This window comes from Drosophila eugracilis, unplaced genomic scaffold (assembly GCF_018153835.1).
Source record: "Drosophila eugracilis isolate 14026-0451.02 unplaced genomic scaffold, ASM1815383v1 contig_47, whole genome shotgun sequence".
Taxonomy (NCBI): domain Eukaryota; kingdom Metazoa; phylum Arthropoda; class Insecta; order Diptera; family Drosophilidae; genus Drosophila; species Drosophila eugracilis.
This window is the reverse complement of record NW_024573338.1, coordinates 205,557-228,613: the sequence shown is the minus strand read 5'-3', so window position 1 is coordinate 228,613 and position 23,057 is coordinate 205,557. Positions and strand designations below refer to the sequence as shown.

At 41.3% G+C, this 23,057-nt stretch overlaps 3 protein-coding genes across 5 annotated transcripts in view; 1 reads left to right on the top strand and 2 right to left on the bottom strand.

Annotated features, from left to right (window-relative positions):
* LOC108108361 (zinc finger protein 395) overlaps positions 1 to 15,334 on the top strand; it is a 120,232-nt gene extending 104,898 nt beyond the window's left edge. For all 3 annotated transcript variants that reach the window (XM_017216404.2, XM_017216403.2, XM_017216405.2), the window contains 3 exons: positions 7,473 to 7,564; positions 11,632 to 11,823; positions 11,889 to 15,334. In XM_017216404.2, the coding sequence (XP_017071893.2) occupies positions 7,473 to 7,564; positions 11,632 to 11,823; positions 11,889 to 12,834 (1,230 nt within the window). In that variant the 3' untranslated portion in view covers positions 12,835 to 15,334. The remainder of the gene's footprint in view (positions 1 to 7,472; positions 7,565 to 11,631; positions 11,824 to 11,888) is intronic.
* On the bottom strand, positions 8,092 to 11,603 carry LOC108108362 (histone-arginine methyltransferase CARMER). The gene is made up of 4 exons (XM_017216407.2): positions 10,681 to 11,603; positions 9,718 to 10,611; positions 9,241 to 9,651; positions 8,092 to 9,182 (listed from the first exon to the last, which is right to left on the bottom strand). The coding sequence occupies exons 1-4, from the start codon at positions 10,880 to 10,882 to the stop codon at positions 9,097 to 9,099; spliced, it is 1,593 nt and encodes a 530-aa protein (XP_017071896.2). The 5' UTR covers positions 10,883 to 11,603; the 3' UTR covers positions 8,092 to 9,096.
* LOC108108363 (putative gustatory receptor 85a) lies at positions 14,724 to 21,884 on the bottom strand. Its single transcript, XM_017216408.2, is given in 3 exon segments — positions 14,724 to 20,838; positions 20,898 to 21,653; positions 21,655 to 21,884. Coding segments are annotated over 3 exon segments (1,149 nt in total). The 5' UTR covers positions 21,883 to 21,884; the 3' UTR covers positions 14,724 to 20,673.
* Between the last annotated feature and the right edge of the window lie 1,173 nt (positions 21,885 to 23,057).

The following is a 23,057-nucleotide window of genomic DNA, read 5'->3' as shown; positions in this document are numbered from 1 at the left end:
TTCCCTTCGCTTGCCTACCTTCTTTGCTGCCACATTTAGAGCGATATTATTTTGGTTCTGCTTAAACGACAGCGACAACTTTTGAGTGGCGCATAATACCTGAAAAGTAATGTGATGACCCCCTCTGCCAGCCGATATCTGCCGCCCTTGGGGAAATGATAGACTCCGGCCAACAGCCATCAGCCATCAGCAACCCGAAAAGCCTGACAAAAACTGCTTTTGGTCCCGGCAAGTTGATTATACTCGTATTTGTTTTTTTTTCATCATTTTTTTTTTGGTCATTTCGAGTGTTCTTCAGTCGTTTTGCGCAGTTTTTTACCCTCCTTCTGCTGGAAAATTATTAGATGGACATTTTTCCGGCACGTGCCCCTCCAGACCCGAAAGGCATCAAGTTTTCGCTTTTTCGTTTGTCAGGGCCAGTTTACGAGGCGATTGCCTTTGGGGGCCAAATTGAAATGTGCCTCGGGAGACCGAAATGGTCTTCAAGTGGTCGAAGGGCCTGAAATATGAGCCAGCTATTGGAAGAAAAAACGCTCTATGCTCGGTTTAAATTGGGATATTTACCAATTTACATCTTTGAGACATTGAGTCATTGAAGCAGTGCAGCATAAATTCCAGATACAGTGCGACATCGCTAGGGGCACATGCTCGTACATACCAACATGCTGCAGCATGCAGCCGAGTGCTCTATATAAGCGTGTGCATCTCGAGTGGGGTATATAAAGTCGAATACGCTTGACCTGGTTTAGTTCTGCATCCCCAACTCAAATGCCAAATGGCAGGGACAATCCAGCGCCTCGGTTTTCCTCGTTTTCCATCTATTTTCCTCCTGCCTGCCAGCCTGCCAGCCTGCCTGCAGCATACATAAATTTCGCCAAGTACAGTTACTGCCATATGTATGCTTACAGGCCTTGATGCCATTGTTGTTGGCGTTTTCTTTTTTGTTCTTGTTGTTTCGGCAGCCTGGCAATTGCAATTTTGCAAGGTCACCCAGGCGCAAGTGAATCTCCCCTCCCTTCCTTTTTATATATATATATATATACATTTATATATATGTTCTTGTGTATATATATCTGATGCTGTGTGACCCAGTTACTGAGACCCCTGGCTTACTGGGCATGCATTGCGGGCCACTGTTTCTGGGTCAGCCATCGCAGTACAGTTTAAGCCGGAGACAAACGCAGCTTCCACTCGGCCAAATGGCAAAATAGTTGGGCTGAAATGAAAATAGATGAGCTGCCCCTGTCCAACACCATAAATATTATCCCTTTACACGGCGGGGAAATGGGTGTCTTTAATAAATTTTGTAAATTGTTATTTATGAGGTTTTTAAATTATAAATATAGTTATGTGTTAGTGCTTGTTTATTAAAATTTGTGGTAGATTTTATTTTCTTTTTTTAATATATGTTATGAAAAAAGTTAGAACTCAAATACTATAACAATATATTATTTTCAAGGCTATAAAAATGGAATTTAAAAACTTCTCATCGATATTTTTCACATTGTTTGATGTATTCCTCTCACTGTACATTATAACCCATATTAAGGTATACTTGATGAAGGTACAGTCGAATCGTGGTATGGTATGCCTTCGTCTGTCACAAAGTTTGACATTTCCCCCATAAGCCAATTACTTTTTAGGGCTGACGTCCAGTCTTTTAGGCCACACACTCCCACCACCTTCATATGGCTACCACACATCTTGTTAAAGTCCGTGTTGATTAGGACCGTTCCAGTAAGAATAAAAGGAGCTAGGGGCAGGATGGGAGAATGGGTGGGACGATGGCAACAACCCATTCAAGCTCCATTTGGCAATTACCGCAGCAATAAAAGTCAACGGCAAATGCAGCCAGCCACACATTTTATTAGCAGCAGTAAGAGTAGTAGTAGGAGCAGCAGCCCTTGTACAATTTACGTGTGTCAAATAATAATTTCGTTGTCCTGGCCGCTTATCTTCCGGAACAAGTGAAAATCCCTTTTTCGGCTGGAGCGAAAATTTACATTTTACAATTTACGAAAATTTTTATGTCATAATTGGATTCTGTGGGCCATTGTTGCCTTCCTTCTGCCGGAGAGATGTGACAATGAACAGTGATAACGGGTGGTGAAAGTCGAAAGGGGGGAGTAGATCGGGGGGATTTAAGTTTTTGGGGTTGAACGAAATCGCCTGCGGTGGCCATTAACTTGGCCCGAGGAAACCAGCCTTGTAACTCGAGCGTTTCCACTGATAAGGACTTTAATGCCCCAGGAGGGTGTCCTGCGCTATGTTGTGGTAAATTGAGCGTGGCCGGATATTGTCGTCGCTGGCATACAAATACATATAAGTAGTGAAACAAGTTGGTCTCCATAAAAAAAAAAAGTCAGCACTAAACTCATTTTCACTTCCTGTTGCCTCTTTCAGCAACTAAATCAATTGTAAAACGGGTATAGTAAATGGACTACAAATGTATATGGCTTCCAAGGACTCAGTGTTGCATACTTTCAGGCTGTCCTGCAATTTCCCAAAGCTATTTCCTTTTTTAGTGCACTTGATCTAATGCAGGCCATTTCGTTTGATCTAATTTGGTGAACATAAAAATTGAAGCCAACATGAGTTACACATTCAAGTTGGTTGGTGTTTTGGCAACATGTTTCCCCTCAAGTGAACACAAAGTCGCCTTCAGTGTTCACGAACTTTTCGCATAAATTTTATACACGAAACGTGTCAGCATCGGCACTGAGAGAAAATGTTAACAATTTGTAGGACAAAATTTAAACACTTATTTTTATACACACACAAGTATATATAATAATAAATTTAAAATAAGAAAAAGATTATGATTTCTTTCTGTGCATTTGTGGGATGTGCACAACCCTTAAGCCACGATATCTAGCCGTTTGGGCCATGTCAAGAACGAGTTGGTTATTGTGCTTCTGTCTGCCCGCTCAAAATATCAAAATCAACGCCATTGTCATATTTGCTGAATGAGTGAACACTCAACCTCAATTTCAGCTTCCATCGTTGTCGTTGTCAGCCTTTTTTTTTCTACCATTTTCCCGGCTTTTCCCTGGCATTCCTCTCCCTGCGCCTTTTCCCAACGGCAATGACAATTTCGCGTGTGTTTGTCACATCAGTTATGCATGTGTGTTTGAGTTTTCATATATTTATGACACTCCACTCTGTCACTGTCTATGAATCCGAATGCCAGTGCGTGTATGCGTGTTTTTTATTTAAACGCAATCAAATTAAGGGCCCAGCAAATTGGCAAGGCCATCAGCAGTATATAATCAAGTTTTCAAATTCCCTCTGAAAGGTTAAAATCAAATGCGATATACGAATTACAAAACACAACTATGTATTCAACCCCTGATAGAAAAAAAAGCACCCAATTTGCTCTGCAACTCGTTACAAAAATAGCATTTCCCCAGTAAATTTACTGTGTGTATGTGTATGTGTGTGGGTGGTCTGAGCTGTGCTGATGAGGTTGATAAAGTCAACGAAAAGTTTGTTGAAAGCTTCACCCTTATCCGATGTGACCCAATTTTCCTTGCTGCCTGTAGACACAGCGATAAGACTTTAAAATCAACTGCTTACATGCAAAGTGCTACGAATTCGATTTGCGGCAAGTCGTATACTTATAATATATACACCTATATATATATATATATGAGATATATGTACGCCCAATGCAAATTACAGAAATTGCCATGACGAACTTAGGCGGCTTTAATGGTGTGCAAAGGATCATGGTAGAAAAGAAAGAATGGGAAAAGCGTCTTGGGCCCTCAGGCAGAAACATAATTTTCGTTGCCTACTTTGCAGGGCGTTGAAATGTAAACGCCGCCGTGAGTGCAATTCGAGTTTGCCGGGTATTAAGACCTATTAGGGAGCGAACCTTTCATGTCTGTTATTAGCCAAGAGGCGAAAAGACGCCAGATGCCTCTAATGCCTTGGCACACATTTTTCTGGGCCATAATGGGCCACAGGCACCCACATTCCCACATCGATATAGGCAAATTGTTCCATATATATTTTCGTATATAGATATATATATATATTTGGTCGCCAGTGTGGAGTCAATAATTTATGCTTCCGCTCCATTTCTATGACGGGGGGATTATGTTGGCCTTCCATTGACCCAATTTTGTTAACAGTGCTCCCCCCATCCATGCGCATTCTCTTCGAGCCAGCTCTTTAATGCTCTTTTCCCTTGATTTTTCTCTCTTTCACTGTTAGCATTTGGCCGCTCATTTTGGCCTAGTTTCTTGGGGAAGTTAACAGTGTTGCCTCTCAGCGAGTGACGTTTCATGTTGCACGGACAGGGACAAATTCAGGCAGAGAGAGATTATTACGAGAGAGAGAGAGAGAGCGCGAAAAATACAGGGGCATGGCCACCCACCCCCTTTTGCCGGAAAAAGGAAAACTCGGTGGAAGGAGACCTTGTATATACTCCACTATATACTGTTGACCCAATTTCGCGACTGTCCTTCCACAGCTGTTCTGATTTCGGTTTCGATTTCGGTTCGCATTTCCGCTTTGTGTATTTTCGGCCCGACTCTCTGGGGTTTGGGGTTGTTTATGCTTGCCGCCAAACGGGAATGGGAATGGGAACGGGAAAATGGAGAAATGGGAAAGTGGGAAAACTCCAAGATGAACCATGGAGCAGAGAGAGAGCGCATGAAAACAGGAAAAACTTTTATTTACCCCACGCACGTAGCCTGCGTGGGTGGGTGGCTTTTCCTTTTTCTTTTCTCCTAAGATGTGTGCTGTCAAGTAAATTTTCATTGAATGCGAATACGAAGTCAAATAGGAAATTGCATGGCAACGCAGGACTTCCACTGATAACGTCAAATAAATCGATTGCAGGCGGGGGAGTTATTAAGTCGGCAAATTAATAAGGATGTGCCTGGCAAAGCTGATCAGTTCCATTCGAAATCAGGAAATATCTGTTGTTCTTCGTTCCGGTTATAGTCTTAAGTAAATACGCACAGGGATTAGCATGAAGTACGCCCCCGAGTAAATATAAATATACGCACTTATACTAAAGTATATATATATATATAAATATGTGTATATATAATGACAGCTGGGAACTGAGACTGGAACTGGCGCCAGACAGGGGATATACCCCCGCATACATTCCTTGCCATTTTCCCTGAAAAGGAGCTGCCTTAAAGAAGATTCATGTTGGGCCGCCCACTTACGTTGGCTATTTACGTTTTCCCGGACCCGGCTTTATGCCCGCTGTTTTCCCTGCCAAATCAGGACACAGTGCGGTAGTCATTCCCGTCCGTAATACGCACTCCTCGTCCGGGGGTGGATTTTTATTTACCCATCCATCGATGTTCTCTGGCCCGAAAGTTTTGCCAGCTGGAGTTCTTTGCCGGCGAATGGTTTTCTTTCATTAGCAAACAAACGTTTACCCCCAATGATGGGAGTCCCTCATTAGAGCCGGATAATTAACACGCACCACTACACGTTGAATGCCAAAAAGGGACATAACTCAAGCTGCTTTAATTTACTTTTGGACTTGAATGACTTGGCAGGTGGCAATAGTAAATTCAGGGAGGGGATGCTCTGAATTGATAGGCTCAAATGATTTCAAACTCCTTTCGGCCTTAATTGAATATAATTGCAAATGGCAATTGACGGCGGGTCGTCAGCTGGGAATTGAAAATTACGCATACGCAGCGTTTGACAAACGAGCTGGCGTGCTTATCTGCCAACGAACAAAATCGAGGCATTAATAAACCCCTTTGGCAGACATTCAGCATATTAAGATGCCAGTCACGCAGCTGACGACCAACTCCGAAAAACTGCAAACGGCCAAAATGGCAGGAAAACACTTCTTTGGTTCTCGCTAAACACACACTCACACAACACACAGCTGGCAACAATGGCGTGTGTGTTTGCAGGCCCTTATTTATGGGCCAGGATATAAGGCATATCCTGGTATATCCCGGCCCCAGAAGTCTCGCCGCAAACGAATTACGGCCGCCCACTAATTGCAGCAAGTTAAAACGAAAATTGTGTAGAACTTTCCGCTTTTCCCATTCAGGCAGTTACGGCTACACCGGAAATAAATGTGATTAGACATGATAAAGGATCAATTCAATGCTAGCATATATTACTATGACCCTTATCTTGTTGTACAAACTTAATCGCATATCATTTAGACTTCGGGATATCAGGTTAATGTAATACTTTATTAAAAATTAGAATATATTTTTGCCATATTTGATCACTGTGTACCCATTTGTGTAGATGCGTGCCAACCACGTGCGTTAACAATTTACGTCGCTTAAGTAGCGGAGGATATTTATGTTTATGATTACGTTGCGGTTCGCAGACTCCGCCCTTAAAAGGCATTCAGCTTTTGCTCGCATTTCCTTTGCTTTTCCTGCTAACATCTCAAATAACACATACGCCGTGTGTGCGCCCTCCGTGAATTTAGCTTAAGTGGGCCAAAATGGCGTAGCGCACAACTGCAATCCATAACAAATAAAGCTCGCCCTGGCAATCTCAAACCACAAAGTTGTAAACAAATCGTTAATCACTTGGCGCACAAGGCCAAAAACGTAGAGAAACCGAAAACTCAGTTTTCAATTTGTTCAGCAGTCGCACAAGGACAACAATTGCCAGCACAAGGACGCAATCAGTTGTTTGCAGTGCCCCCAAAACTGTGCAATGTATGTATATACATGTATATATGGGGTATATATAGGGAGCCAGCATATATAAACTGGGTCAATTGCCGGCGTCGCTGCTGCAGCGCTACCCTAACCTTCAGCATAAAAACGCAGCATAAATGCAGGCGCATAAAAAGCAAAGAGCTGGGCGGCCAAAAGCGTGTCAAGGCGAGCGACAAACGAAGCAAAGCGACCGCAAGGTGACCCAGTAAATAAGGGGGGTTGTTGGGTGGCCGATTGTGGAGCTGGCAAGGACGCGGACCGGACCCGGACCCTGTTATCAGTGCAGGCGGCATCGAGCATAGCCAGCTCGTTCGGGCGGCATCGTTTGCCGCTCGGGCGACAGTCCAAGGACTCTGAATCTGACTTTCGAGGCAGCCAGCCAGTTGCATTGTCCGCACCCACACAGTCGCACTTGGCACCGGGCCGGCACCGGTTCGAATCGCTCCTGTTCCTTGCTCCTGCAACCGCTAAATAACCGCCATTACTAGTACAACTGCTCCTGCAGAGCCGCGTCGCGTTTTTATTGCCACTATGAATACCATGGCACTGAATTACTACGTGGAGCGCAGTGACTACGAGAGTTATGGCGGTCATAGTCCCACGGCGGACAGCTCCTCACGGTCGTCCTCCTCGTCTTCCGAAGATTCCCTGATGCAGCCGTATTCCCGTCAAGTACGAAAGAGATTATAAACTTTTCAGGCTTTATACTAATAATTTATAAGTTACTAATTAGCTTATTCAGTTCGATAATTCTATGTTTAACCAATCTAATTGCCTTTTTTTGTCTTTTCATTACAGTCCAAAAAGTTCCGTTGCGTTTATCCGGGCTGTCATTATGTGGAACCCGATCAGAACAAAATCGTTCGTCACATTAGAAAAACACATTTGGGGTAAGTGAACAAGAAATTGCACTACTATCAGAGGATTAAGTGGCGAGCAGCAAGTGGATGGGGCCTTGACTTAGCCACAGACCTTCTCCGACAGCAAATGAAAGGTGGGGGGCGGGCAGTTCGAAAGTAGAGCACTCGAGCACAGTAAGCAGGTCACACGAGCATGCCAGAGCAGAGCCCCTCTCCATCACGCAGATTACTTTGCTTTGCGCACCTGCATGCCAGCTAGTGGGTGGTGCAGTGCGGTGTGGTGCAATGGTGCGCTTTTGAGGCCAAGGTCCAATTCCAATCGCCCACACACGATCCGCGCTGAGCTTTGACACTTGCCAATCTCGTTTCCTATCTAAATCAAAGGGGTTCGAAGGGGGTACACAAATAAAAGACGCTTTGGGGCATTGTTTTTTGTTGCTTTTGCTTTGACATTGTTCTCTCTTCTGCATATATGCGGTATATCTATTCGTATATATATATATATAATTGTATATGTTTTGCTTTATATTTATGTTTTGTAGTGTATTGTGTGTAGGTGGAGTGTGTTCTTTTTTTTATTTTTTCTGCTTTATAAAGTACAGTCCGCATACAGGATGCGAGTCTATCGAACGCGAGAATGACGGGATTTCTATGTGTGTGTGTTTGGGTTTGCATATGCTACGTCTATATCTAGGTGTATATGCTTATATAGCGCTCGGCTTGCTGGCAGCGATATAGTAAGATCTATGACAGGATCTGGGCTAGATGCGAAACTTAGAACCAAACGAGGCGTTCCTCCAGAACTGAATTAATTGTAATCGTATGCGGGTATATGTATAATCTCTCGACTCGGGTCGGCCTTTAGTATTGTATTGTAACTTAGCACTAAATCCTATGAGCAATTTCTTACATTTTGAAACGAACTAAATATAAACACGGCCGACAAGTACACAAATTGAAACTAACTGGAGGTACACACAATATATAATAATATAATAACACACGTTATAGATACAGTACAATCTGAATTTGTTGGTTTGTTCAAAGCTTTCGGCAAAAACTACAATTGGCAATCGGCATATTAACTAAGAAACTTCCTGAAGCGCAGTCCCGCATGGGTTAAATATCGGTATTACAATTCACATACGTTAAAAACACTAATTACTATGGGCTAAAATTAGCTTAGGCTTATTAATATGCTGCGTGTTCTAAACAACTACATTAGTCTGCCTTGATTTGTTGATTGTTTGTTGGTTGCTTGCTGGGATGCTGGGTTTTCTGCGATCCGTCCGATCAAACATAAAAGGGTTAATTAAAAAAGATTGGAAGTTTTAAAATTAGGAAAGATAAATAGGACTGCCGGTAAAAAGGTGTGCAGAACATAAAACGAAACTAATTTTCGAGAATAGACGAAATAATTTACACTGTTCAATAAATAACCTAAAATATAAACTGTAACAAAACAAAAACTGATAAAAATAGAACCAATTGTTGAAGCTGAGCAGACTTAGAGCAAAGAGAATTCCCAGACAAATGTATTGTTATTCGATTCAGCAGCCGCTCTAATGCGGATGCATGAGTCCGTGGGTGATGTCCATGCCATCGCCAATCCCATTCACGCTGAGTCCGCCATTTAGCATACTAGAAGCTGTAGGGAAAAGTTATGTAAGTTAGAAATTCTTGTTAAGTTTCTGAAATGATCTTACAATTGCGTGATCCTTGCGAGTCCACTTGCGTCCAGTATTGTTCAGATGGACTCTGGGTACTAGTCCCCGGCGGCGCCTGGACCGGCGCCCCCGTGTACCGAAAATACGGATTCTTCAGGTCCAAGGTGTTGCTTGACGAGATCAGAGTGCCCTCGATGTGCAGATCGATAGTCACGTCGTACGACTGCCGCCTGTTGGCCTCTAGCAGGACCCGGCCGGTCAACGTCTGGCCCTGCTTGATAAAGATTGGCATGGGCAGCAGGCAGCGCACCTGATACCAATGCGTAAGCGGTGCGGTGGGAGACGTGGAAAGCCACACGTTTTGACTACTACCACTGAACTCCACGTCAAACCAAAAGGCAAGACCGTGGCAGATACCAGTCTGCAGGATGTGGAACTCCAGAGGGATGTCTGCAGCAAATGGCAGCAGTTAGTCTTTGTCTGAAATTATCTCTTACAATTCCGTCGATTACTCACCAATTAAGTGCAGGTCGTCTTCCTTGTCGTTGAGAAAGTCGCACACGTGCCGTACTGATTTAGCCATGCAGATGCGTATGTCGAAGGTGTCCACAATGGGCTGGCGGAAGTATTCCTTCATTCCCTCCTTGTGCAACGTTGTTAAGTCGACGCCGTGGAACGCAGATTGATACCAGAAATTGGCTTTATTGTATTGTTCCGAATAAAGCGATTCATCTGAAAAGGGTGCGATGTGCAGGTCGCCGTGCGTAGGATACATTTTGCCGTGCGGCTTCAGCCATTTCCTTGCGTGCAGATATGTCTCCAGCATGCGTTCGTTGTACAACATATAGCCCATGGGCTCCGATATGATCACGTCAACCTTTTCGGGCAACTCGATCTCTTCGATCTTGCCCGGTATCACAGAGATCTTGTGCTGCACATTGTTAGACTCAACCAGCTGTTGGGCATACTGAGCCATGTTGGAAGCCTCAATGGCGTACACCTTAGCTGCTCCCGCCTGAACGGCAAAGAAGGATAAAATACCTGAACCAGCGCCAACATCCAGGACTATCTTGTCTTGGAAATCCACAGCATTGCCCAGAATTGCCCGCTGGTAGGTGCTTGTTCTTACGTAGTCCTGCATCATGTTTTGCTGCTGGCTGAGGTAGCCATAAAACTGGAAGTACTGCGAGGCGGATGACTCCTCAGTGCGCTGCGAGAACACAGACTTGGGCCGTAAGTGCTTAACGTTTTCTACCACCTTGCGGAAGAGCTGCTGATCCTGGTCGCTGGCGAACCTCAGCACAAGGTTATCCGCGTCCAGGGAGACGGCATAGCTGCGACGTCCCATTTGGGCCGCATCCGTATCGGCGGCTATCATATACTCCTTGAGCACGTGGCTTCGGTCTTCATCTATGTAAGAGATTTAGGGTCGTGATAAGGAAACTGTTTAAAAGTGGGGTTTTTCTAAGCAAGCCCTACCTGCCACAACACGGAGCACCACTCCCTGGGAATCGTAACTGCAGAGCAGAGTACAGCTGCCCTTGTATTTATTGGCAAACTCCAGCTTCTGCTCGTCAGCAATTGCGCTGATTACCACGCCACTGAATTGGCAATTGCTTAGCGGAGATACTGAGGCGGCGGTAGCCAGTTTTCGGGGCTCCTCGGGTCGCAGGCTAGACATTTTGGCTGGTTTTTAGGAGGACAAAGAAGCAAAGCAGGAGCACTAGCGTCTTTTTTCTTCCCCAGTTAATTGACAATGTAGGCTGTGCTATACACACACACACAGACACACACGCACGCTAAGAGATGCAGACAGACAGACGCGCAAAATTTTCTATCTGCGAAATTTTCCACCTCACAAAAATGGCTTGTGAATTGGGCAGCTGGTTTAATTGGCGCGCTGGAGTTTAATGCGCGCTGCTCTCTGAATAGGACGGCTGCTCAAAATCGATGGCTCTTGTTGATTTCGTATTGATTTCACACGGAACGTGCGTATTTTTTTTTTTGCAAAAAGTGCTAGTGATGATACAAATAGCTGAGGCTAGAGCTGGAACTTAATGCGATATTTATAAAGTACTATCGAAGCTGTCAAATATAGGTTATCGGCCGGACGATTAAATATAGCAAAGTTTCAAACCATGTTGCCGAAATGGTTGGCAGCGCGAGTAAAAAACTAAAACAAAAAAACGGTCGTTTGAAAGGGATGTTAGGTACATAAAGGTACCTAAATTAATTAATGATAATATTCTGTAACTATACGACAAACAAAACAATTTACGTAGTATATTAACATTTCTTATGGGTCTTCAAATCAGTGTTTTAATGATTCTACCTTCATATGTAGGTACATGTAGTACATGCAATAATCTGAGCATCTCTACCTTGAGACATCCTTCTAATCAAGTCGGCAACTTTTCGGTCATTTTGCAGGAAGAAGACTCGACGCTACGCGGATGATAACTGCGAGAACGAGGAGGATTTCTACTACACGGATGTCGATGATGATGACGAGCTGCAGGTGAAGCCCAGTTTGGCCTCTGAGCCGACGCTGAGTCACCGGGACATGGCCCGTCCTCCGCACGAGGATCCCGAGTACCAGAAGCAGATTGTGGGCAACTTCAAGTGGGTTTTTATACAGTCCATGCTAAAGATTTCCTTGCTAACTTTTTATCCTTTCGATTGTACAGGCAAGGACGAGCCGGGAACCACTACAACCACCTAACACAGTCGCACGGACGCACCGTTGGCAGCAATATCCCGAGCACCCACCAGCAGCAGCTCCAGAACAACAACACTAGCTGCATTCCCACTTCACACCTGGCCCACCACAACTACAACTGGCCGGCGGCGACGGCGACGGTGGCAAGCATCGCCTCCACGGGGACGGGGATCGTGACAGCCAGTACATCAGCCTCTCCGCTCGGCAAGCACGCTCGCTCGTCCGCCACCCGTCCGTCCCACTCGGTAGCGCCATATCCATCGCCGACTTACGTCCAACAGCAGCAGCAGCACCACCACAGCAACAGTAGCAGCAACGGTCACCATAACAACGCCCACACGCACCATCACAACTACGCCGGCAGCAGTGGCAATAGCAGCAGCAACAGCAGCAGCAGCAGTCCGGTGATTCACAGCAATAGCAGTGCCAACAATATGCTGCAACAGTTGTCGCAACAGAATGTCACGGTGACGGCACACCACAGCCAGCAACAGCAGCAGCAACAACAGCAGTTGCAACAGCAGCACCACAGCCACCACCAGCAGCAGCAACAGCAGCAGCAACATCTCCTGTCCAGTGTGACGATCACGGCAAATTACCATCCGACGCAGCAGACACAGCAGCCACACCACCAGCCGATGCGCGGACACCAACAGCAACATCAACAGACAACTGCCGGCAACATAGTTGCCCACAACAACAGCAACAATAATAACAACCACAGCAATGGTAGCAATCAGCTGCAGCAACAACACATGGCGCAGCAGGTGGTCATCAAGCATACGCCCCATTCGCCCGGCAAGAGGACGCGCGGTGAGAACAAGAAGTGCCGCAAGGTTTATGGCATGGAGAAGCGCGACCAGTGGTGCACCCAGTGCAGGTGGAAGAAGGCGTGCAGTCGCTTCGGCGACTGAAAGCGACAGAAGTCGTCGACGGAGGCGGCAAACCAGGCGTCGGCGCACCAGTCTAAGGCAGCAACATCAGCAGCAACATCCAATCCAGCAACAACTCCCAATCCGGCAGCAGCACCGGCCACCAAGATGACCACCACGGTGGTTCGATTGGCGGCCGAAGTGGCTGCCGGCAAGCAACTGCCCTCTTCGCTCACCATCAAAACTAACAAGCGGTACGGTGGGCAAGTGCAGCAGCAGCAGCAGCAACCACATCCCTACGCAGTGACGGCCAACAGCAACACAATCAGCAATCGGCCGGTACGTATACGCAGTGTGGCCACCTCGGTAATTGTGGCGCCCATTGCCTGTACGGCCACAACGACGACCACGCCCACCCAAATGGAGGAAGCTGAGGAGGAAATGGAAATGGAGATGGAGCAGGAGGAGGAGGATCAAGATGTTGCAGAGGATCAGGATCTGGAGACGTTCGAGGAGGATCAGGAGGAGGCGCAGGTGGCTGCTGCGAACGGTTTGCTGGCCTGGAGCCGAGCAGCCGCCAGTCAGCAGCAGGCGCAGGCCGTCCTGATGCAGGGTTAAGCCCAGACGAACCACCGCTCCTTGACCGCTGACCTCTGACCTCTGACCTCTCTGTTGTCAGCTGTTGTTGCCACCCGACGACGCGAAACGCAAAACGCAAAAATGCAAATGAAAAATGGTCTCTTCTTATTTACTCTGCATTGAATGTGCACCTTAAACACGTAACGGTATCTCTTTTGTTGTTGTGCAGGTGTTTGCCAACTGCCGTGCAAATGTTGCTGACATTTGCGCCCGGGCAACATTTGCAATCTACAATAATCTAATTATTATTATTATTATTATTATTATTCTTATTATTACTATTATTACAGTGCGTAAATATACATATACATATTTATTTCTAAAATGACTTTGTTAATTCTTATGTTAAAAAAGCAGCAAAACAGCAGTTGGCCGATTTTTATATACACACAAAACGAAAAAAGCAAAACAGATAAAATACGTATGCCAGCTGTTTTACATAAAACATAACAAAAAAAAGCAAAAGTAAAAAACAGTAAAAAAAAAACAATTCAAACATAAACAAACAAACAACAACAAACAAACAAATGAAAACAAACAATATTTAAAGCAAATATACATTTGATTTTTTTTAGTTTTAAGAACTCTAGTAAATTTTTTTCTAGTATTAAGTGCAATTTCTGTTCTACTTCTCGCTCTAAACAAAGAAAACAAAAAACGAAAATGAAATGAAATGAAATGTAAGAAAACGAAGCAAACCAACTCAAAACAAACAAATCAAAATGAAACTATAAAGCAGAATATTCAAAACAAAAAACCTTAAGATATGCATATTAAATATTCAAGGCGTTGCATCTACACATTAAAATAGGCATAAACGAAACAAAATGAAACATAAACAAAAAATAGTTAAATTACTTGCATAATCATGTGTAATTCAAATCCAAGAACCGTTTAAACAATTTGTAAATGTGTGTTAAGCGCTAAGAGTTAAGTATTAATCGACTTCACGCATACGAGCGGCAATAGATGGACACACAGCTAAATAATCTAGTTAATTAAGCACCCAGCCACCAAACACCCAACCACCCAACCACCCAGCCACCCACCACCAAGATTCCCAAACACCCAAAACTCTCAAACATCTATAGAACAATTACCCCGAACCCGAACCCAAAAACAAAAACAACAACAACAACGCTAATGTAACATATAGACATACGAGCAACTTAAACTTAAACGTAGTGAATTTTAAAAACAAACAAACCAAGCAAGCAAACAAACAAACAAACAAACAAACAGACAGACAGGCCGACGACAGACAAACAGACAGATGGATTGTGAGGTAGATCTTAAATCCTTAACGAGAAAAAGGGAACCGTCAAAATTTCTATTGGAGCCAGAAGGAAAAACACTTTCAAACATGTTCAAATTTTTAATACATTGTTAAGTTGATATTTTCTAAAAACAAACACACAAAAAACGAAACATGAGCTAAATTCGTCTATTGATTAATTTTTAATAAAACTTATGACTAAAAACTAAGATTTAAAACAACAAAAAAGAAAAACAAACAAAAACCATGAACTTTTTGCGTTGTGCAACTGTTGTGAATTGTTCAAATTACGGTATACATATACAAAACAATGACGTCACAAAGGACCTAGCGAGGTTTGCGAGGATATATAAGAAGAAGATAGAAAATAGAAATAAAGTCTATCGAAGGATAGCCAGAGATTGAGATTGAAGAGCAGGAGAATTTACGGAAGAAGAAATAAAAATACACAAGGAATTCTTAACCAAATTGGAAGTACAAACTAAAGTCTAGAATATGTAAATATAGAACCCCCTAAACACACACTTAAACAAACGAAAGGACGAAAGGACGAGGGAGAGAAGTGCAATGGGATAGAAAATCCAAGTTAAAACCGAAACGCGATCGGAAAACAATTAATTGGATAGAGAAAACTGGGAAAAATGGAGAAAAATTGAGCTTAAGCGGCAGCAGCTTTAAAAAGTTTTTGAAAATGAAAATGGGGAAAAGTTACGGAAAAGCGGGGAAAATGATTAGATGAGGGATAAGAGGAAGTATGCAAAAAGAAAAGGAAAATAAGCAAACAAAAAACCGTAAGGAGTAAAACACGCAAACGAAAATTTCATTGAAATTGTTTGCCGTGATTTGAATGAAATTCATAATGGTGGCCATTTTTTGTGTAATGCGAAAAAGTTTAACAACATTTTTTACACTTGTATTTCGTTTTTATTAACTATAAGTTTAATTAAACCAACAACAAAAGCAAACACTAAGAACGATTTGTAAACAAACGGAGTAAAATGCAACTGAAAAAAGGAGAAAATGCAATACATTTTACTTATTTTTTGTCTGTCGCCCGTCGGGGCGTCTATTCTTTATTACGATTATGATTACGAGTATGATTATTGTCATCATTATTATTGTTTTTCTTGCTAATTTTCGTGCACCACACACAAACACACCTACACCCACACACACACACAAAAGCGTAGTTAAGTACGTACACTCGATCTATTTCGTTGCGTTCTGGAAATTATTTAAACTTAAGTGATATTTTTAAACAAACAAAAAAAATCAAGAAAGAAAGAAAGAAAACTATCCATTATTATAGAATTATCGCTAATATTTCTTACTATTTTATGTGTACGATTACCATAATCACGAAAAGAGCAAGAAATGCAAGGCAAGCTAAGTCGCTCGATCAGGATATCCTCAAATTTCCGATCTGCGAACTAACTTGGCCTGAAAATGAAACATCAGAGAGTTGACAAAACACAGACGAAGCAACCAACTAATGCTTAATGAAGAAGGGATAAAGATTAATGAAGGAAAATATATATATGAGAAATATATATATCAGTAAAGGTCAAAAAGCTCTAATCCATCGAACATGAATGCTAGATTCATTCAATAGCGAGAAATAATATTTCTTTTTAATTTTTTTCTTGAAAAGAATACAACACAACAACAACAAGAACACCCATTTTATTAAAAAATATACAATTGTTATTTATAATTAAACAAAACAAAAACCAACCACTTTGTTTTTATTATGATTTCACTTTTCAGTTGCAACTTTGGTTTTCCATTTTCAATTATTCCTTGTTTCGGATAGAACGGTTTCCGGATTCACGGAGACTTCATCCTGTTTCCCCCCCTCTATAAGAAGACGATGAGTGCATTTCTCGAACAGACACGGTTTCTCCCAGGGTCTCAGACGTAGAACAGATCGTATCGTATCGTATCGAAACATATTGTACAACTTTCTACTGCATCTATTGATAGAATTAGAACGTGCTAGTTCATTTTCAGTTCAGTTTACTTTCCGCTGATCTAAGTCGATCCTAAGACAGATGTACAGACAAAGAAGTGCTAACACTTGACACAGCAGCAGAACAGAACGATGTGTTTATCTCTAAAGCGAAGAAAACTAGCTATACATATAATATTATCGGGCATATTTGCCCCCCGTGTACGTGTAAGCAGAATATTGCATGTAGATGGAAACACTTATGATATTTCTTCTGATATTTATCGTCGTTATTGATGTGTAAACATAACATTAACTCTAAGATTAAGATGGATTCGGTGTAGTCCCTTAAGGAGGAACGAGTTCGGTTTAAAATTAGATATCTCACGGCAGCTGGCAGCCGGACTTGCGTCCGGCGCAGCGATTGCTGGTTCAGCGCGGTATGTTGCATCCACTAAACGATAACTAAGTAATTAATACTTGATACATTATATACATATACAGTACATTTAGGTGTGTAGCTAGGGGCAAAAGTGTCTGAGAGCTGATTTTTTGGGATTTATGCTGATATTCTATGTGATTCCCGGCTAAAATCGGAGCTCTGCGACCGTGGCTGCGGCCTGGGCGTCTTTGTGTGTGTGTTGGTGTTCATTTTTTGGATAATTGGAAAGCGAAATTAGTTTTAAAACAAAATTGCATTCAATATAAGGCTGATTTATTTGACTTGTTCATTTTGATATATACACACCAAGAGCACACACACACACATGCATACACGGCACACACGCACACTCACGCATATCAGCCAGGCAGCTAACGGTGCTAGACATTGAATTCCATTTAAGATTAAGTGCATTAAGTCGGTTAGTTTAGTGAGTATCCAGCAAAAGACTTGCGCATCGTTTATTTGGCTGCGTTTTCACCAAAAACCCATTGATTCTACATCACAGTCGCATCAAGCCATTTTTTCATCGATGAGAATCGAACAGAACAGAAGCGGGTTAAGCAGGAGCTATATCCTGGGGGCTGCCATTTTCATAGCATACCCCCCGGCGTTGATGTAAAAAGTTGTTGGACGAAAATCGAAACAAGTGCTCTACACTGCCAGCAACGAAAAACAAACACACAACCGCATTCGAATCATTACATTCTGCTTCAAAAAAATAAAACATACACTTAAATTCGAGGAAAGCAATAAGCTGTTTATACAATCAAATACCCTTTGTAATCATGCATCATGCACACATTAGAGCATTCTTGTGAACTGACTGATACTTCAAACCAAAACCAAAAACAAAAAAAAAAAACAAAAATACGAAGCGAGATTATGTATAGTGAATATCACGACTATCAGACGTGAAATCATCTAACATAGGCCTCAGCCACCAGTGAGATGGCAGAGCTTAAGTTAAGCGAAAGCATAATTTCAATAATAGGTTTTAAATAAGTTTTTCTACCCAAGAGTTGTTGTAACTTTTTTACAATTTAAATTTATGATAATTGGCAAAAGACAATTGTTTTGATAACTGAAAACTGAAAGGACGCGAGCGTTAATGATGATGAGAACTTCGGCCGAAATCGTATTCAATTATTTTGCATTGATTGGCTGGCAACTGAAACCACTAGATGTCTTCAAAATTGGCTAAATGCATCCTTAATTTCAAAAAGACTTTTTGTTATGGGTTAACTCAATGGTGCCCATTTAAAAAAAAAAAAACAGAAAAAGGAAAACGAGAAACGGAAAGAAGTGGGCGTCAAAGTTAATCCTAAAAATTAAAATTTAATAACTTAACAATTAACAATTAATATGTAACATTAACAATAATCGGTTTAGGTTTGGGCTAACTGAGAACTTTATTAGGATCTAGGGCGATATGAGAGATACTTTGAATGACTTGACTCGACTTGATTAAATTTAGACGCTCCCACTACCCCCTCTTACCCACCACATTTGTATTTGTATTTGTATGTCTAGCATTAGGGGCATCCCCCAGCACACACAAAAGCCACTCCTCATCAATCACCTTGAACTTTTCGTGTTTTTATGTGTAGTACGTAAGCGATGAATAACGAGATGAATCTATGATATAATATATACTTGTTGTTGTGTCTACATCTATATAGAAGTAACGTACCCAAAAATCAGATCGATTCATCCTTGTTTTTGTTTAACCTTGTTGACTTGTTTGCTGTTACAAAATATTCTATTACCCCCAACTGTGTACTTATCTCGGTTCTGCTTGGACTAGCCAACTAGTTGAACTGGTTGTCGGCGAAGTTAGGCTAGAGCATTACATTAATGGCAGGCGGCGATCAACAGGATCGCTGCCACTGATCACCACATAACAAGGTACAAAAGAGGCGCAATTTGGCGGGGTGAGGGCAGCATTCGTGCCATTACCCAGCCACGCCCATTAGCCAGAGGCGAAATTAGGCCTGGAGCAGGTGAAAGATGAGCAGAGAAGCACACAGACGACACAGATACAGAAAAAGATACAGATAATACTATAATTACGAGCTAGCGTAATACGGAGTTTTGCATTTCCAAACGAAAACCATATGAAACCAAGTAAATAACCAGCAACTAAGTGTCGTGTATATTCCATGTTAAAACCAAGAAAAAACAAAAACAAAAACAAAAACAGCCACTGTGCGGCATCAGCAGCAGCAGCAGGTGCTATATAAGCATATAAATTATACATGTATACAGTATATATTTAAATACAGATAATATATAAATATAAACCATATGCATACATATATCTAACCGAAATTATGAATAGCTAACGAAAGAGCAAGAACTCCCTTCTGACGGCAAATGATTGTTCATATACCCTAGATACATAGATGTGCATTAATCATACGTACAGTTGTCTCAATTTGAAAAGCTTAAGTCCACACCGAAACTAATGTAATAGCAGCTAAAACTCGAGGACCCAACAAAATCTTTTCCCCCGAAAAACGAAAACCACTGGTTAACCCTAACCCAAACATAAAGTAAACATAAATACATAACGAATATCCGTAATACAGAGCAGCAGAGATGTTTAACACTTCAATTAAACATTGGTGAGAATCGAGTACCTACAAAACTGAAAAAGATAGAGAGCGCTCACACACCCATGCACACACACACATCCTGCACATCCTGCTGCGGGCCTGTGTGCGTGTGGTGTGTGACTATATTTTTTGCAAAGCAAATTGTGCAGCAAATGCAACCGAAACTAAACGGAGAACATTTTTAGACATACAAAAATAGAGAAAGGAGAAAGTGAAAGGCGAGAGAAAGACACATAACTCACACACAAAACTACAGATCATAAATAGATATATTTTGCGTCTTTATATACGAGTATACAGGCAAACAAAAAAGAATGGCATATTTGTATATTTACACTCAATGTACAGATCGAAGCTACAAATCACAGCAGCTAGGGATATAGGGATACTTTAGTACTTGTTGCTCGGTTGGCTTTTTATGCTTCATGTTAACTCCGACTTCAGATCGACACACCATATACCATTTTAAACATTAGGAGCAGTGTGTCCGATAGGATGTGCACATTTTGTACTAGGTGTCTGTCCACGGAACACCTCTCTGCATATGTACGTAAACCTAAGGATCCATCATTCACTCACCCTCATCACACTGAAGCATTAAGTCTAACACCATTCACACGCTATATGAAATCCCACAAAGCAAAATCATTTTCAAGAAACTATTTTAAGCGAATGAAAATATACAAGAAACAAAGAATGCAAAAGAAACTCTAAAATCATTTAAATGGACGTGTTTATGAATGTTGATTTTAAACAATAAATCGAAATCAGAATGAATAAAATCGTAAACAACTAATTGTACGAAATAAGCTAAACAAAATAAAAATTCTATAATAAAATAAAAACAGAAAAGACAAGAGCAAAATGATACTTTCAAAACTAACTAAAAGCGTTTTTTATGGAAAGGTTTAAATGGGTTGTTTTTTATTCGAAAAACTTGAAGATATATTGTGGCTTATTAAATTTTTTTAGTCATTAAAATGTAGTCACTTTGCACCATATAGACCACTTGCAACAGGATGACCGATGTACACTGGAAAGCCAACGACCGATTAATTCGAAATGTGCCAAAAATAGAGATGTAAGTGTGCTGCCAAGCTAATTGCAGCATAAACCATTCGATCTGTAAGAAACTCCGAACTTAAAGACTTTTTATTTCAAAGTAGTTTATTAAATACTTACACTTCGCTCCACCTGAGCCCCTTGCTTGTGCGGCGTTCTCAAAATGTCCTTGACTGATTCGATTAGAAAACCAGCTGTGTGGGCGATGTTACTCACAACAAGCGAGAGCATAAGAGGTTGGATGCAGATGATGAAGGCTAACACCAAATATGTAAACTCAATGTCTGAATGTCCATTACCAAGAATAAAGCGCACCACAAGGTATCCTGCCACAATTCCACTCCAAAGAAGGCGAATCATGTAGCTGAGAAGTGCAAACTTGAATATGGAACACACTTCTGTAGTTAAATCGATGAGGCCCTGTAACATTCTGTGAATCCTTTGTATCTGGTACAATTGGTTGTTAATAGATGTCCGTTTTGGATTTCGCATTATCATCTTGAGGGAGGACTCCAATCGCCACCAGCATTGGCTTATCTCTACCAGGATGGCAAAAATTATATAATTCATTGCAAATATCATGCACTCTGGGAAGAAGCAGTTGCAGGGGTGATTTAACCCCAGTTTACCGCTAAATACAAACGTTGTAACATGAATGGTGATGCGAAGTAACAAAAGAAAGGTCAGTAGAAACATCAAGGAATCCACAAATAGCTGATTGCCCTTCGGTACTTCATATCCCATTTGCCTGCTTAGCTTTTTTTGATGTTTCAACTTCTGGATAACCATGAAGATTCTATTTTTGCAACGGTAGCAGCAAAACATGCTACTGACTATCGCGATAAACACCAATAAAAAATACGTAAGATAGTTTAAAGGTCATCAGCAATGATTTTTCTATATCTGCCTCATGATCTTCCCAGAAATCTAGTAGGAATTTTGTTGTTAGGCAGAAGACCACAAAGTTGTGCACTATACGATAGATGGCTAGGCTATAAGCCCATCGCACTCTTTCTGATCCAATGTCCACATAAAAATCCAGAATACCATTTAGAGCACAAAACGATCCCAGAAAAAGTTGTATAAGTTTTTTAAGAGACAGCATGACCTCCTCCTTTACCTCGCTGCGAAGCGACTGAATAAAAATCAATATACTCATCCAGTATATGTTCAAGGACCTGTCATTTTAATTATCAGAGATACAATCACTTGTTGCATGAAATTCAATTCATTCATGCCTATCCTGATCGATATTGGTAAACCCTACTTTATTTAAACAAAACACCTAAAAACAAAGAATCGAATGTTTAGCTGAATGTTAGGAAAAAACTTAGTTTTATATCAACGCTAACAATCAAATGAAAGTACCCTCAGTATTTCCCTAGTAAGCCTTAAAATAGTCCAAATATGGAATGTATTACCTCCCTGAGCTCGAAATTTAATATACTTTAACTTTTATTCGATGTGCATCCAAAAATCGAAAATTTAATTTTTGGCCATTTTTGGAAAAAAGGACGATGGTACCCCTTACAAAAAATGCAAAAATAGGTCTAAAATTGTTTTTCCAATTTCAGGCGGACAGTCAAATGGGTCGTTAGTTGGGTTCGTTAGCTGCACAAAACTGTCTTTATTTTAGCTGTATGACTTGTTTTGACTAATTTATGGGCTAAAAACCCAAAAAAATATAACGAATATTGTAAAAAAATTTTATTTTGATTTTTCTTGTTTAAAAAATCCGTATTTTCCTCCTAGTAAGCCTTAAAATGGTCCAAATATGGAATGTTATACCTCCCTGAGCTCCAAATTCAATCTATTTTAACTTTTATTCGATGTGCATCCAAAAATAGAAAATTTAATTTTTGGCCATTTTTGGAAAAAAAGGCGATGGTACCCCTTACAAAAAATGCAAAATTTGGTCAAAATTTGTTTTTCCAATTTCAGGCGGACAGTCAAATAGGTCGTTAGTTGGGTTCGTTAGCTGCACAAAACTGTCTTTATTTTAGCTGTATGACTTGTTTTGACAATTTTATGGGCTAAAAACCCAAAAAAATATAACGAATATTGTAAAAGACTTTATTCTGAATTTTCTAGTTTAAAAAAATCCGTATTTTCCTCCTAATAAGCCTTAAAATGGTCCAAATATGGAATGTTATACCTCCCTAAGCTCCAAATTCAATCTATTTTAACTTTTATTCGATGTGCATCCAAAAATCGAAAATTTAATTTTTGGCTATTTTTGGAAAAAAAGACGATGGTACCCCTTACAAAAAATGCCAAAAT

What these genes read in the sequence shown, in the direction of transcription:
- LOC108108362 (XM_017216407.2), bottom strand. Translation starts at nt 10,882, where the DNA reads ATGTCTAGCCTGCGACCCGAGGAGCCCCGAAAACTGGCTACCGCCGCC. An exon ending in GGTGCTCCGTGTTGTGGCAG is followed by an intron (nt 10,612 to 10,680) that starts GTAGGGCTTGCT and finishes TCTCTTACATAG; the next exon opens with ATGAAGACCGAAGCCACGTG. An exon ending in CTCGCAAGGATCACGCAATT is followed by an intron (nt 9,183 to 9,240) that starts GTAAGATCATTT and finishes TTTTCCCTACAG; the next exon opens with CTTCTAGTATGCTAAATGGC.